This window comes from Herpailurus yagouaroundi, unplaced genomic scaffold (genome assembly GCF_014898765.1).
Source record: "Herpailurus yagouaroundi ecotype Mexico unplaced genomic scaffold, PumYag 200, whole genome shotgun sequence".
Classification (NCBI taxonomy): Eukaryota; Metazoa; Chordata; class Mammalia; order Carnivora; family Felidae; genus Herpailurus; species Herpailurus yagouaroundi.
This window is the reverse complement of record NW_024412431.1, coordinates 1,932,245-1,945,885: the sequence shown is the minus strand read 5'-3', so window position 1 is coordinate 1,945,885 and position 13,641 is coordinate 1,932,245. Positions and strand designations below refer to the sequence as shown.

At 42.5% G+C, this 13,641-nt stretch overlaps 1 protein-coding gene across 1 annotated transcript; it reads left to right on the top strand.

Moving 5' to 3' along the window:
• Positions 1–593: 593 nt before the first annotated feature.
• On the top strand, positions 594–2,199 carry LOC121013933 (olfactory receptor 7D4-like). Its single transcript, XM_040449808.1, has one exon. The coding sequence runs from the start codon at positions 683–685 to the stop codon at positions 1,709–1,711; it is 1,029 nt and encodes a 342-aa protein (XP_040305742.1). The 5' UTR covers positions 594–682; the 3' UTR covers positions 1,712–2,199.
• Positions 2,200–13,641: the final 11,442 nt, after the last annotated feature.

Here is a 13,641-nt window from a genome sequence, read left to right as displayed (position 1 = left end):
CAAAGAAATAGGACTACAATACAAACATGCAGGGTATAATTAGAATGTATGGTCTGATTTAGTCCTTGGGACTGAAGCATATTATGGTAACTTGATCATTATCATGGTGACAGAGGGACAGATTGGGACAGCAATGGAGACGTGACTATAATTGTTGAAGAATTATCTATAAAAGTCTTTGCACAGCATCCTTCTCTGAGTCAGACTTCAGATGAGAATGTTCCGTTCCCAGATACTGGTAAATGGCATGAGAGCAAAAAATATCATTAAATTCTGCAATTCCTCATGATTTCCCTCTTCTCTCCGTTTCCCTGGACTTGAAGACACCACAGCTAACAGGGCAGAAAGGAGATGCTCATGAGGCTGATGGTCCTTTCACAGGAACTACACAACAGAGGTAGAACAACCGAGTTGGGGATGATGCAGAGGAGACCCGCCCCCCCCACCCTGCATGGTGTGGGACATTCGTTTTAATGATGTGATCCTGGGGGCACCTTGATCTCAGGGTCGTGAGTTCGAGCCCCACATTGGGTGTAGAGATTACTTAAAAATAACTAAAAAATAAATAAATAAAGAGATGGTCCCAGTAGCAGTGGTAGAAGCAGGGAAGGGAGGGTATTTACTGAGGAGACTTTGTTCAACGAAAGAAATCACGACTCTTAGGTAAGATAAGACTTCATGAATGAACAAGTTTATTGCGTATGGCGCAATCTTGTTTTGTCACTGTCTTAACATTATTCTTGCCTCTTCCCAGGCAATTTCCATAAATCATATGGAAGCAGGGAACCAAACAGCTATTTCAAAATTCATCCTTCTGGGGCTTTCAGAAGATATAAACCTGCAGCCCCTCCTTTTTGGGCTGTTTCTCTATATGTACCTGGTCTGTGTTTTAGGGAACCTGCTCATCGTTCTGGCCATCAGCTCTGACCCCCACCTCCACACCCCCATGTACTTCTTCCTCGCCAACCTGTCCCTCACTGATATCTGTTTCACCTCCACCACTGTCCTCAAGATGTTAGTGAACATCCAGACACGGAGCAACGCCATCACGTATGAAGGCTGCCTTACCCAAATGTGTTTTTTCATGATTTTTGCTGGATTAGATAATTTGCTACTGACCGTGATGGCCTATGATCGGTTTGTGGCCGTCTGTCACCCCCTGCACTACCTGGTCATCATGAACCCTAGCCTCTGTGGTCTCCTGCTTCTGCTTTCTTGGTTAATCTGCCTGACATATTCTTTGTTGCAAAGTCTGATGGTTTTGAGGGTGGCCTTCTGCAAAGAGACAGAAATCCCCCACTTCTTCTGTGAACTTGCTCAGATCCTCAAGCTTGCCTGTTCTGACACCCTTGTCAATGACATCCTACTGTATTTTGTAACTGGCCTGTTGGGTGTTATTCCCCTGACTGGGATCCTTTTCTCTTATTCTAGAATTATCTCCTGCATAATGGGCATTTCTTCTGCTGTGGGGAAGTACAAAGCCTTTTCCACCTGTGGGTCCCACCTCTTGGTGGTCTCCTTGTTCTATGGTGCAGGCCTTGGGGTCTACCTCACTTCCGGAACAGCCCATCCGTCCAGAAAGGGTTCAATAGCCTCAGTGATGTACACAGTGGTCACCCCCACACTGAACCCCTTCATCTACAGCCTGAGGAACAGGGACATGAAAGGGGCTCTGAGGAGACTTTTCAGGAGAGGAGCTTACTTCCAATGATAACCAAAGTTAAAGACGGACAACAGAGATCAACAGTGCTGATAACTGGTGTCCTTGAATATATAATCTGAAGAAAGGACATAAATACTATTAATGGTTTACTAGAAGAAAAACACTCCTGGACACAGACGTGAAGTAGCACACCAAAAGTCTTGTCATACATCCAAGAAAAAGAATGGTCAACCAATAACTACACTTCTCATGAAAGCACATTATTTCAAGGACACAGACTCCTGTAAGCATCAAGGGAGAAGGCATGGAGTGCACTGGGAAGATGGGGGACAGGAATGACAAGTGTTTCACATTACTGACTCATGTTTGCCCTTCTCAGTTATGTTCTAGCTTCTAGCACCACGAATGCTGGACCATGGCTTCCCTGGTCTCAGTGTGGAAACCACTATCTATCATATGGATCTCCCTCACCCCATTAAATTTTACTTACTGAATCTTGCTTGGGTGGTGCCCGTTGACCTATACGGAGGATGTTAATAAGAATCTTCTTCAAGAAACTCATTGTAGTGTCTATTTTAAGTGAAAGAAAGCCCCGGTCTACTTGCGGTCTTCCTTGCCTGGTGCACACTTTGCCAAATCTTCACACACCTGGCTCCCTCTCATAGTCAGGCTTCAAATCAAAACTCACAGCTCTTCAGAGACCTACCTTGACATCCTACCCAGTCCAGTTTTCATAGTACTTGCCATATTTTGAGGCACAGCAGAGCACAGTGGCTAAGAGGGCTCTGGGTTCAAATCTGCCATTATTCACTAAATGGCATGCTCTTACACAAGTTACTTCTCTGTGTCTCTATGCCCTCATCTGTAACAATGATGACAATACATTTCCTGAAGAGTTCTGGTGGGGATTAAATGTTACACCTAAGAGTGCTCAGAGCAGTGTCTGGCATAAGGACTCAGTGTCAGCCACCATGATCCATGAGGGCCACCAGCATCTGTGTTGGCCCAGAAAAGGTACAGAGACTGTGAACAGCCAGCCATTCCTTTGACCCTATTAATTACAGTAACTTGCACTGCCATGGAGTGAGGAGGGTGGCACAGAGGAGGGATTCATTACCAGCAGAACAGAGTTGGAAAACCTGACCAGAGAGGGTTGAACAGGATATGAGTCTAGATGGAGCTGAGTGCATCTCCAGAGCTGACTCAGGGCATCAAGGAAGCCACATAGGAGAGGCGCTCTGTTCAAAGCTTAGCCCTCTGAACAGCCCTAGGAACACCACATGCTGGAGGTCAGATCTGTACAGACCAGGAAATGGCCCCAGAGACCCCCCACAACAGGGAACCAAGAGGACAAAGCATCCTTTATACCGGTTGAGCTGGATTGGGTAGAATGGATAGATTCTCTTGAACTGAAAGCAAAAAAAAAAAAAAAAAAATTAGGTTAACTTGAGGACTACTGTACCCTCTTGATTATCACTACATTTGGACTTAGGCAGATTCCAATGTTTGAATCCTAACTTTACCATGTACTAGGATATTTACTCTGTCTCTAAGCAGCCTCACATTCTTCATTTGTAAATAACTGTTGGGGTGATTATAGACAGCTAGTGTTAAGTGTCTTATATAGAGATTCTCATAAAGTAGTGGGTATTATATGTATGAACACAGCATTTATGTGTCCCCATCTTGTGCCCCTTCTACTGGTAGGTAGGATCCTGCACCCTGGAAGGCTCTGCCTAGCTGCATTCTTCCCCAGCAAGTGTCTGAGGGTGTGACACAAAGTGCCCCTCAAAAATAAAATCACTTTGTATTCAGTGCAGTAAGGTCCTAGCGTCCAACTACTCCATGAAACTCCTTCCCTGGAGACCTGGGCAGAATTAGATGAAGCCAAGATGATAGGACCATCCTAATGAGACTTGAACAGTATCTGATTGCCCTCCACCTTCCCCTTAGTGCCTAGTATAGAAATTATTTTTCTATCACTGGGTTTTTCAACCTGGGTACTGTTGACACTTAGGACCAGATAATTCTTGCTGGTATTTCTGTCCTATGCATTACAGGATGTTTAGCTGCACCTGTGGCCTCTGCATACTAGGTACTAGTGGTGTCCTCCTTCACCCTGGTCATAAAAATAAAAAATGACTCCAGACATTGCCAGATGTCCTCTAGGAGCAAAATCACTCCTGGATGAGAACCACCTGGTCTGCCATGACACAAAGGACTCAAGGAAAGGAAAATGCAGGAAATATGAAGTGAGGGGCCACAACCCTAGTTTTCCTAAGGCCCAGAATGGAATGGACCCAAGATACTGGCCTCCAGCCAAGGGTCTTTGCGTGGAAGAGGCCACAAGTCAGGAACGGAAGCACCAATGCACATTTGCTGAAAAACAGATACTTTAATGATCTCAAAACTCCAGAAGAATGTTGGCTGTTCTTATTATCTGCTTTTATTTCCAGTGCCTACTATGTGGAACATCCTAATAGATACTTGCTAAGTTGACTGTTTTGTGTTTACAGTATGCCAGGCCATTCCTCCAAGCACATAGATGTATTAACTCAGTTCATTTTCACAACCACCTTAAGGAGGCAGATGCTCCTATTTTCTCCACTTTGCAAAATGGCTAACAGCAGCACAGAAATCACTGACCTATAACTACTATATGAAAATGTCCTCTGCTGATCTGAGGTGAGACATTCCTAGCATTGTGTCCAAGTGGACTGCTTTAGGAAATGGTATGTATCTCTCCTCCTACTGACCTCCCTTCTTGGAGGAGCTCTGTCCTCCTTAGGTCTGAGGCAGGCCTATAAGGTGCAACTTATCCCACCAGCTGAAGGACTAAGAGATTCTTTTGTACAAAGTTGGCTGAGTCTCTATGGCCTTGTCTCGTGGATGTGGACCCCCACCCTCTCGTCCCATCTACTGGTCAAACCCAACTCCATCAAGGACTGTTGCCTAACTTCAGCGTAAAGCCCATTGCAAACCACTGGAGATGCACCCAGGGGAAAAAAAAACACATAGGATCAAAGGCCACGGTCATCCAACTGAGTCATTCTTCTCTACTGAAAAGGGACTTCTATCAACCAACCAGATAGGTTGCCATCCATAGACAACTCTTATAATTTCCAATGCCCAAAAAAGAGAGCTATGATAAAGGCTCTAATGTCTCTAAAAACACAAGTGAATGGTAGGCCTCAGGTAGAACCTGGCTGGAAAGTGCTTTCACCTGCCTACATCAAGACTTGAAGGTACAGAAGCATGGAGCCAGTGACTAGAGCTTGTAGAGTTTACTCTGTCCCAGCAGTACACAGGAGCCAGGGAATTAGCCAGATTTATGGTTTTTGAGGCCCTTCAGATAGGAGCTACTTATTACCAAGGTCTTAGCAGCTTTACAAAAAATTTCAATCTCATACAAGAATGTGCTTTGGTCTCCTGTGATCAGCATCTCATTGGGAAACCGAGTTTTTTTTTTTCCATTCCTGCACACTCATTTCCATGTCTGCATGCCATGTGCTGTTTCCACACATAAGGCACTCCAAACAAGTTGCCTGCTCAGATCTCTGCATCTTCCACCAGAGGGCATGAGAACCTCCACCCTGAGCTACTTTCCAGAGGCATGGCTCACACTAGCACCCTATCTTGCAGGTATGATGCCTTTCAATGTTGTTGGTGAGATACCAGTTGGACAACAAATGATTGGAAGTTAGGTTTTGATTCACAAAAGGAAAACAAAGTTGGAATAAACCACTCAGAGAAGTGTGATGCATCACCACTCAAAATGCTTAGCCAGAGGCTGGAAGGCCTCACTAGTATAAAGGAAAATTTAATTTTAAAAGCCTGTCTTTTCCACAATGCAAAAACTCTGACTTTAATGTGACAAAACAGAAGAAACTCAAAATAACTTTGCTGGAAGAAGCCAGACAGAAGAGTATGTATGGTACCATTTCATTTACAGAAAGCTCCAGAAAATGCAAACTGACCTGTACTGACAAAAACCCTACCAGTAATTGCCTGGGAAAGGCCCAGGAGGGTTCACAAAGGAATCTTTTGGGAGTTCACTGTCTTGAATGTGGTAATGATTTCACTGGTGGACACGTTGGCCCAAACCTACCAAATTGTTTAAGCATGTGCAGTTACTATCTTTCAATTCTATCGATCTAAAACTATTTTCTCCCATTTGGAGTCTTCCAATAGAAACAGTGGCCCTATGGTGATTCCAGAAATGGCCACCATTTCTTCCCTCTCCTGTACCCACAACCCTTCTATGTGACTCTGATTACCCTTCCACTCTGGGCTCAGCCATGTGATTGCACTGGTCAACTGGGTGCCAATAAAGGCGATATCAACATGGACTTGAAGAACATGCTCTGCCGGTGCAGGTACTGGTCTTGTCTGGACTGTTGGAGGCTGACGTCTTGAGTGAAGGTACTGGGCCAGCCTACTGGCAGCCCCGGGTAGACACGAGGGAGCCTGGCCAAGCATAGCCCAGACTGTCAACCAACAATAAACCAAACGGTGGTGGTTTCAAACCACTGTGTTTTGGGTAGTTTATTATGCAGCAAATATAAATAGCCCCCTTCGTTACATTCTACTAAACTGCAAATCTCATCAAACGTCAGTGAATTTCCATCAACTTCCAATTAATACTTGAGACTGACACATAAAATGTTGATGCAGATACTGTGTATTATATAATCTATCCCACGTCACCCCTCCTTCTTTATCTACTACTTGAAAGATTCGGTTACCTGTCAGAGAATGTGATTTTCTTTCTGTGCCTTTGCACTCAGGATTGGCATGCTTAACTCACTCATGATCTGGCACACTATACATAAAAGCTGTCTACATTTCTACACTTAGCACCCATTATCTCTCTGTGGCTTTCTCGGATTGTCCATATCGCCTCCTTGGAACCTCCTGAATGGACTAATTGGCCACACTAGCGATCTTGTTTGTTTACATGCCTCTCTTCCTAGCCCTTTAGTCCCTTAAAGGCAGTACTATGTCTTATGGTCTCTCCTCTCAAAGTCTAATTCAGCGTAAGGCACTTAACTGATACTCATTGGCTCCCTAGAGGGTAACCTGAGTGATTGTAGTTACCCAAACATTACATAAGATAGAGCTGGTTCCTGCCGGAAAGGCCCCAACAACAGAAAGCTACCATGAGACCCGAAGACCAGGTAGGAGTGGGATTACAAGGCCCCTCCAGAGAGATTGTGTAACCTGAGAATGGCAGGGAAATCCAACGAGACTCAAGAGTTCCGGGCCACCTGGGTGTAGGTGGGAATTCGGTTTGCTTCTGCTCTTGTAATTGATGTGATGGAGGGACTGCACAGAGAGTAGCTGCACTGGGTTCCCAAGGCTCCCAATTAAAGAAACGGTCCCATTGCAATAAATGCAGGGAAAGTGCTCTCCTCCTCCTGGGCCTGGCCTCTAGGGTACACGCATTTTTCTCACCCAAACTTGGCAAAAGCCAGCATGCGATTGCTCTTCACTAATGAGCCTAGGAAAACTTTCACAGAGGCCTGCTGCACACTGGGCTCCTTGGCTCATGGGTGTGCGAGTGCCACCACCACTCAATGACCTGCATGGAAGCCCTGCAGGTGCACAGGAAGGATGCAGGAAGGCAAACAGAGACAGAAACCCGTGACCACACAGCCCTCTTGTCAGGCACCACCAGCCAAACTGACCCACTAGCGTGTAAGCACTTGAACAACGGTGTTTCTAGCAGGTAAACAGACTCCCCTCACTGGTGTCTTCTCTAGGTGAATGACACGCTTACAGTGGTGTGGGGACGACGGCAGTTAATCTATGTAAAGTATTCCCATCTGCTGTCTTCTCGAATGAGGTAATGAAACTAGTTTTTAGAAAATCATGACAGGGGCACCTGGGTGGCTCAGTCGGTTAAGCATCCAACTATGGCTCAGGTCATGACCTTGTGGTTCATGAGGTCAAGCCCCCTCCATCAGGCTCTGTGCGACAGCTCAGAGCCTGGAGCCTGCTTTGGATTCTGTGTCTCCCTCTCTCCACCCCTCCCCCTCTCGACTCTCTCTCTCAAAAATAAAACATGAAAAAAATTAAAAAAAACAAGAAAGTGATGACAAATATAAGTCAAAACAATTGTCAGAGATACATGGTTCCAACTTGCCTTTAAGAAGCATACTTATTTGGGGCGCCTGGGTGGCTCAGCTGGTTAAGCAACCGACTTTGGCTTAGGTCATGATCTCATGGTTCGTGAGTTCAAGCCTCATATGGGGCTGGTGCCTGCTTCAGATTCTATGGCCCCCTCTCTGCCCCTCCGCCACTCACATTCTGTCTCTCTCTCTGCCTCAAAAATAAAATAAAACAATTTTTTTTATTATTTTTTATTTTTTTTCAACGTTTTTTATTTATTTTTGGGACAGAGAGAAACAGAGCATGAATGGGGGAGGGGCAGAGAGAGAGGGAGACACAGAATCGGAAACAGGCTCCAGGCTCCGAGCCATCAGCCCAGAGCCTGATGCGGGGCTCGAACTCACGGACCGCGAGATCGTGACCTGGCTGAAGTCGGACGCTTAACCGACTGTGCCACCCAGGCTCCCCAAACAATTTTTTTTTTAAAGCAGCCTATTTATTTACTGAGATTCTCAAAGAGTAACTGGGTAGGTTTAAAAAAAAAATCACATTTTATCCTGAATTCAGAAAAGAAGCAATGGGCTGAAGACAAACATAAAGGAACTCATGTTGCCTAAACTGAAGAAAGATAGAATTTTCTTGGGCTCCTGTACGGAGACTACAGTTAGAAGACTTACTAGTCTCAGCCCCTATTTAAGGATTCTCTAGAAGAACCCAAAGAAGTAGGGGAGACAAACATAAGGACACCAAAGGAAACTCTGGCCTCTGACACAATACCTACAGGAACCACTAACCACAGGCTAACCTCTAGCCAGAGAAATGAAAACACACTGAGGGTCTCTTACTACTGATCCCTTCAATTAACACATCCTGTCAAACTTAAAAAAAAAAAATGCAAGCCATGTTAAAAGGCAAGTAGAAACAGTCTATAAATGAGAAAGCAAGCATCAGAACCTGACTCATTTATGCCAGAGATTTTGGAATTGTCAGACCAGAAATCTAAAATAACTATGGCTAATATTCTAAGTGTTCTTTGTTTCTCTTTCCTTCCCCCCTCCCCTCCCCTCCCCTCCCCTCCCCTTTCTTTTTTATAAGGAGGCTTCATGCCCAGCATGGAGCCCAACCCAGGGCTCTAACTCACAACCGTGAGATCAAGACCTGAGCCAAGACCAAGAGTCAGATACTTAACTGACTGAGCCACCCAGGCGCCCAATGCGCTAAGTGTTCTAATGGAAAAAGCAAATGTGCAAGAAGAAATGGGTAAGCTGAGAAATGAAAACTCTAAGAATCAAAAGGAAATGCCAGAAATCAAAAGCATGGCAACAGAAATGAAGACTGTCCTTGATGGGTGCAGGAGACTGGATCTGGCTGAAAAAAAAGACTCTGTGAACTTGAAGATACCTCAATAGAAACTTCTAAAAATGAAATGCAAAGAGGAAAAGAAAAGAATGAAGACAAACATAATACCCAAGAACTGTGGGACAATTTACAAAAGGCGTAACATATGTGTTATGGAATACCAAGGTGGGGGAGTAGGGGAGAATGAGAGAATGAAAACCCAGAATATTTTAAATAACAGATGAGAATTTTCCAAAATTAATGACAGACACCAAACCACAGATCCAGAAAACTAAGATATCATCAAGCAGGATTAATGCCCCACCCCCAATCTACATCTAGGCCTGTTATATTCAAGTTGTAGAAATTCAGCATGCAATAAACCTAGAATTTACGAACAAAAACGAAAATGATTCTTGTACCTGGAAATTTAAAAACCTCTTTCTAACTCCTGAATGAAAGGGGAAATCCAGACTGAAATGACAAAACGTCAAAGAAATAATGATGACCAAAAATACATTTTAGAATCTATGAAATGTACTTTAAAGCAGTAATCAGAGGAAAACCCACTGGACAAAATATTTGTCAATAAAAGAGTAAGAATAAATTAATTGCCACTTAAGAAAAAAAAAAACTGGAAAAAGAAAAATAAGCCAAAACAAAGCATAAGGCAAGAGTGGAGAGAAAAGCAGAATAATGCGGAAATTACAAAAATAGCAGCTCTAGTTAGTCAAAATTCCATTTTTAAACAAACAAACAAAACAAACCAGTAGCTCACTTGATCCAAGAAAAGAGAAAGCAAATATATAAAAAGAGTTGATGACCACGGAATCAAAAAACATTTTAAAAATCATAAGACTACTTGCTGATCTCCATGCTAATGAAATGGACAATTTCCTAGGAACATACAGATTACCAACTCTGATTCCATTCATGTTAGAAAGCTACAGAAAGACCAATTTCTATGAAAGAAAGACAATTCCTAAAGAAATACGCCACTAATAAGAACTTGACTCAGATGGTTTTACAAGGAATTCTACCAAATCTTTTCTAACCACACAGTCCTAATGCCATATAAATTATTCTGGTGCACTGAGAAGGAAAAATTCCCAATTCTTTATGAAGCAAGTATAATACCAACACCTAATCATACACAGTACAAAACAAACAAACACAAAAAAACCACTATAGACCAATTATCACACATGAATAGCACTAAAAAAATTCTAAACAAAATACTAGCAAAAAGGATCCAGCACCACATTAAGAAAATACACCATGACCAAGTGAAATTCACTCCAGGAATGCAAGATTTGTTGAATATTGAGATATTTATTAATATCATATAATTTATTAATAAATCAGAAGAATCATGACCCTCTTCATAGATGTTCAAAAAAACTAGCAAATGTTAACACCCATTCATGATAAAACATTCAAGAATATAGGATACCTTCTCAGTATGATAAAATAAATATAATACCTTGGTTCTAAAAGACATTATCTTAATTAATGGGAAAACAAGAGGGGCATCTCTTCTAGAACAGAGCCAGGATGCCCACGATATATCATTGTATTAGAGGTTATTAGCCAATGCAATTAGACAAGCAAAAACAATCAGAGGCCTAAGAACTGGTAAATAAGATATCTCAATTTGCAGGTAATATGGCAGTATACCTGGAAAACCCCAGAAAAGAATAAAGCTAACTCAAGAAATAATTCAGTGAAGTAACAAGTTACAAAATTAGCAGCTTTCATGTACAGAAACTGTGAACAGAAAATGTAATGGTAGGGAAAAGTCTCATTTATAATAAATGACTAAATACTTAGACAAAACTTAACAAGCAGAAAACTTGTACATGGAAAACTTTTAAACATTATTTAATGTTTAAAACTTTTAAACATTAAACACGAAAATAGACCTGAACAAATGGAAAGTCATTCTCTGTTCTTGAATGACTTTACATTATAGAAATGTCAGTTCTCCTCAAGTTAACTTATAAACTCAAGGCAATGACAATAAAAATACCCAAAAGCTAATTTTATGGAGTTGGACAAAATAATAGGAAAGTGCATATAAAAAGCAAACAGGGGTGCCCAGCTGGCTCAGTCAGTAGAGCATATGACTCTTGATTTCGAGATTGTAAGTTCGAGACCCTAGTTGGGTATAGAGATTACTTAAAAAAAAAAAAAAAAAATCTTAAAAAAACCCCAAACAAGCAAGAAAACATAGGAAAACACTGAAAAAGAAAAACCGTGAGGGGGAACTAGACATTCCAGACATGAAGACTTATTATAAAACTTCTTATAATTTAAATACTGTGGCATGGTACATGAACAAATAAATCAGCAGAATAAAGTCCAGAATTAGACCTCTGGAATTCAAGATATGACAAAGGTGGGATGCCCAGGTAGTTCAGTTGGTTGTGTCCAACTCTTGATGTCAGCTCAGGTCTTGATCTCACAGTCATGATATCAAGCCCTGCATTGGGCTCCATGCTGGGCATGAAGCCTACTTAAGATTCGCTCTCTCTCCCCAGGCACGTGGGTGGCTCAGTCAGTTGAGTATCCAACTTCAACCCAGGTCATGGTCTCATGGTTCCGGGGTTCAAGTCCCATGTCAGGCTTTGTGCTGACAGTACAGAGCCTGCTTTGGATTCTCCATCTGCCCTCCTCCACTTGCACTGTCTCTCCCTCAAAAACAAACATGAAAAAAAGATCCTTAGAAAAAAAAAAGATTCCCTCTTCCTCTACCCCTCCAAAAAATATATATATATACACACATATATGTGTGTGTGTGTGTGTGTGTGCGTGTGTGTGTACACACACATGACAAAGGTAACATCTCAAATTCCTAGGGCAAACACATACTTTTTTTTTTAATGTTTACTTATTTGAGAGAGGGCAAGCATGAGAGGGGGAGGGGCAGAGATAAAGGGAGAGAGAATCAGAAGCTGACTTTGCACAGTGTCAGCAAGGAACCTGATGTGGGGCTCAATCCCATGAATTTCAAGATCATTACCTGCGCTGAAATCAAGAGTCCACTTCTTAACTGACTGGTCACTCAGGCATCTTATTCATTTATTGTGAGAGAGTGCACGAGCAGGGGAAAGGGGGGGGAGACAGAGAGAGAGAGCGAGTGAGCGAGCATGAGCAGGGAAAAGACAGAGAGAGAATCCCAAGCAGGCTCCACACTCAGCAGACTGATACAAAGCTCAAACTCACCAACCATGAGATCATGACTTGAGCTAAAATCAAGAGTCAGATGCTTAACTAACTAAGCCACCCAGGTGCCCCAAGATATACTTTTTATGTAAATAATGCTGGGTTAATATGGAAAAAACAAAACTTAATCTTACCTCACACAACACACACAAAAATCAATCTCACATGACTGTAGATCTAAAGTTATATATATTAAAGGAAAAAACAAATTGCAGAAGAAATTATAGAATGTCATCCTGCCTTCCGGGTAGGCAAATATTTCTTACACAGGAACAGAAGAGTGCTGTCCATAAAGATTCAAGGACATTAAAATTAACTCATCTCATGAAAATATACCTATTAGAACACTGGAGACATGCACCGGAGTGGGAGAAGGTTATGTACAAAACTCATCCAGAGTTTTGTGGAATATATACGTGGAAAATATAAATCACAGGAAGAAAAAGGCAGGCAACTTTAGCATCGTATCCAATGTCATAAAATAGCTTGTTGCAAAACAAAGTTGCACAACCACTTTGGAAAATTCGCATCATGTACAAAGAATAAACATATGCACCCCACTCGACCCATAAATTTCAGTCCAGGGCACAGACCCAAGAGAAATACATGCACCTGTGCACCATCAGAAACGTTAAAGTGTGTCCATAGCAGCATTATTCACAAGAGCCCCAAACTGAAACGTGAAATGTAAACCGACACAAAGTACTTAAATAACTGTGGAATATGCAAACAGAACACACACAAAAATGTACTTAGAGATACTCTAAATAATAAGGGTCAATTTAACAGAAATACTGGGCAAAATCAGACAGACACAAAAGAACACACCCTGTTCGGTTCCATTTGCACAGAGTTTGAAAACAAAGAACCCAAGCCACGCCGTCAGTCAGAACACCGGTTACCTGTGGAGAGTAGGGACGGGTTTGCCACCTGCATAGGCAAGAAAGGGTTATCAGCTACCCTGGTAGTGTTTTTTCTTGTCTGGTGATTACATGTATTTGCTCGGTGTAATAACGCAGCTGTACATGTGTGGATTAAGAACTTCTGTGCGCTTCAGTAGACCTTGTTTCAAGTGTTACCACATGCACACATCCCAGTCCTTACACAACCACTGCAGAAATGACTTTGGTGTTCATACCGGTAAGCTGAACACGCACAGACCTCACAACCCAGCAATTCACGCTCCTGGAATAACTCACCGACGCTCCAGAAAGCGCGGACCCAACTTCTTAAAGCAGCATTGTTCACAACTCGGAAGAATGGGAATCACAAACTGTATACCAGCAACAGAAAAGGTACGCTGC

Bases quoted from the DNA above. Each gene is read 5' to 3' on its own strand.
- LOC121013933 (XM_040449808.1), top strand. From the start codon at position 683: ATGAACAAGTTTATTGCGTATGGCGCAATCTTGTTTTGTCACTGTCTT.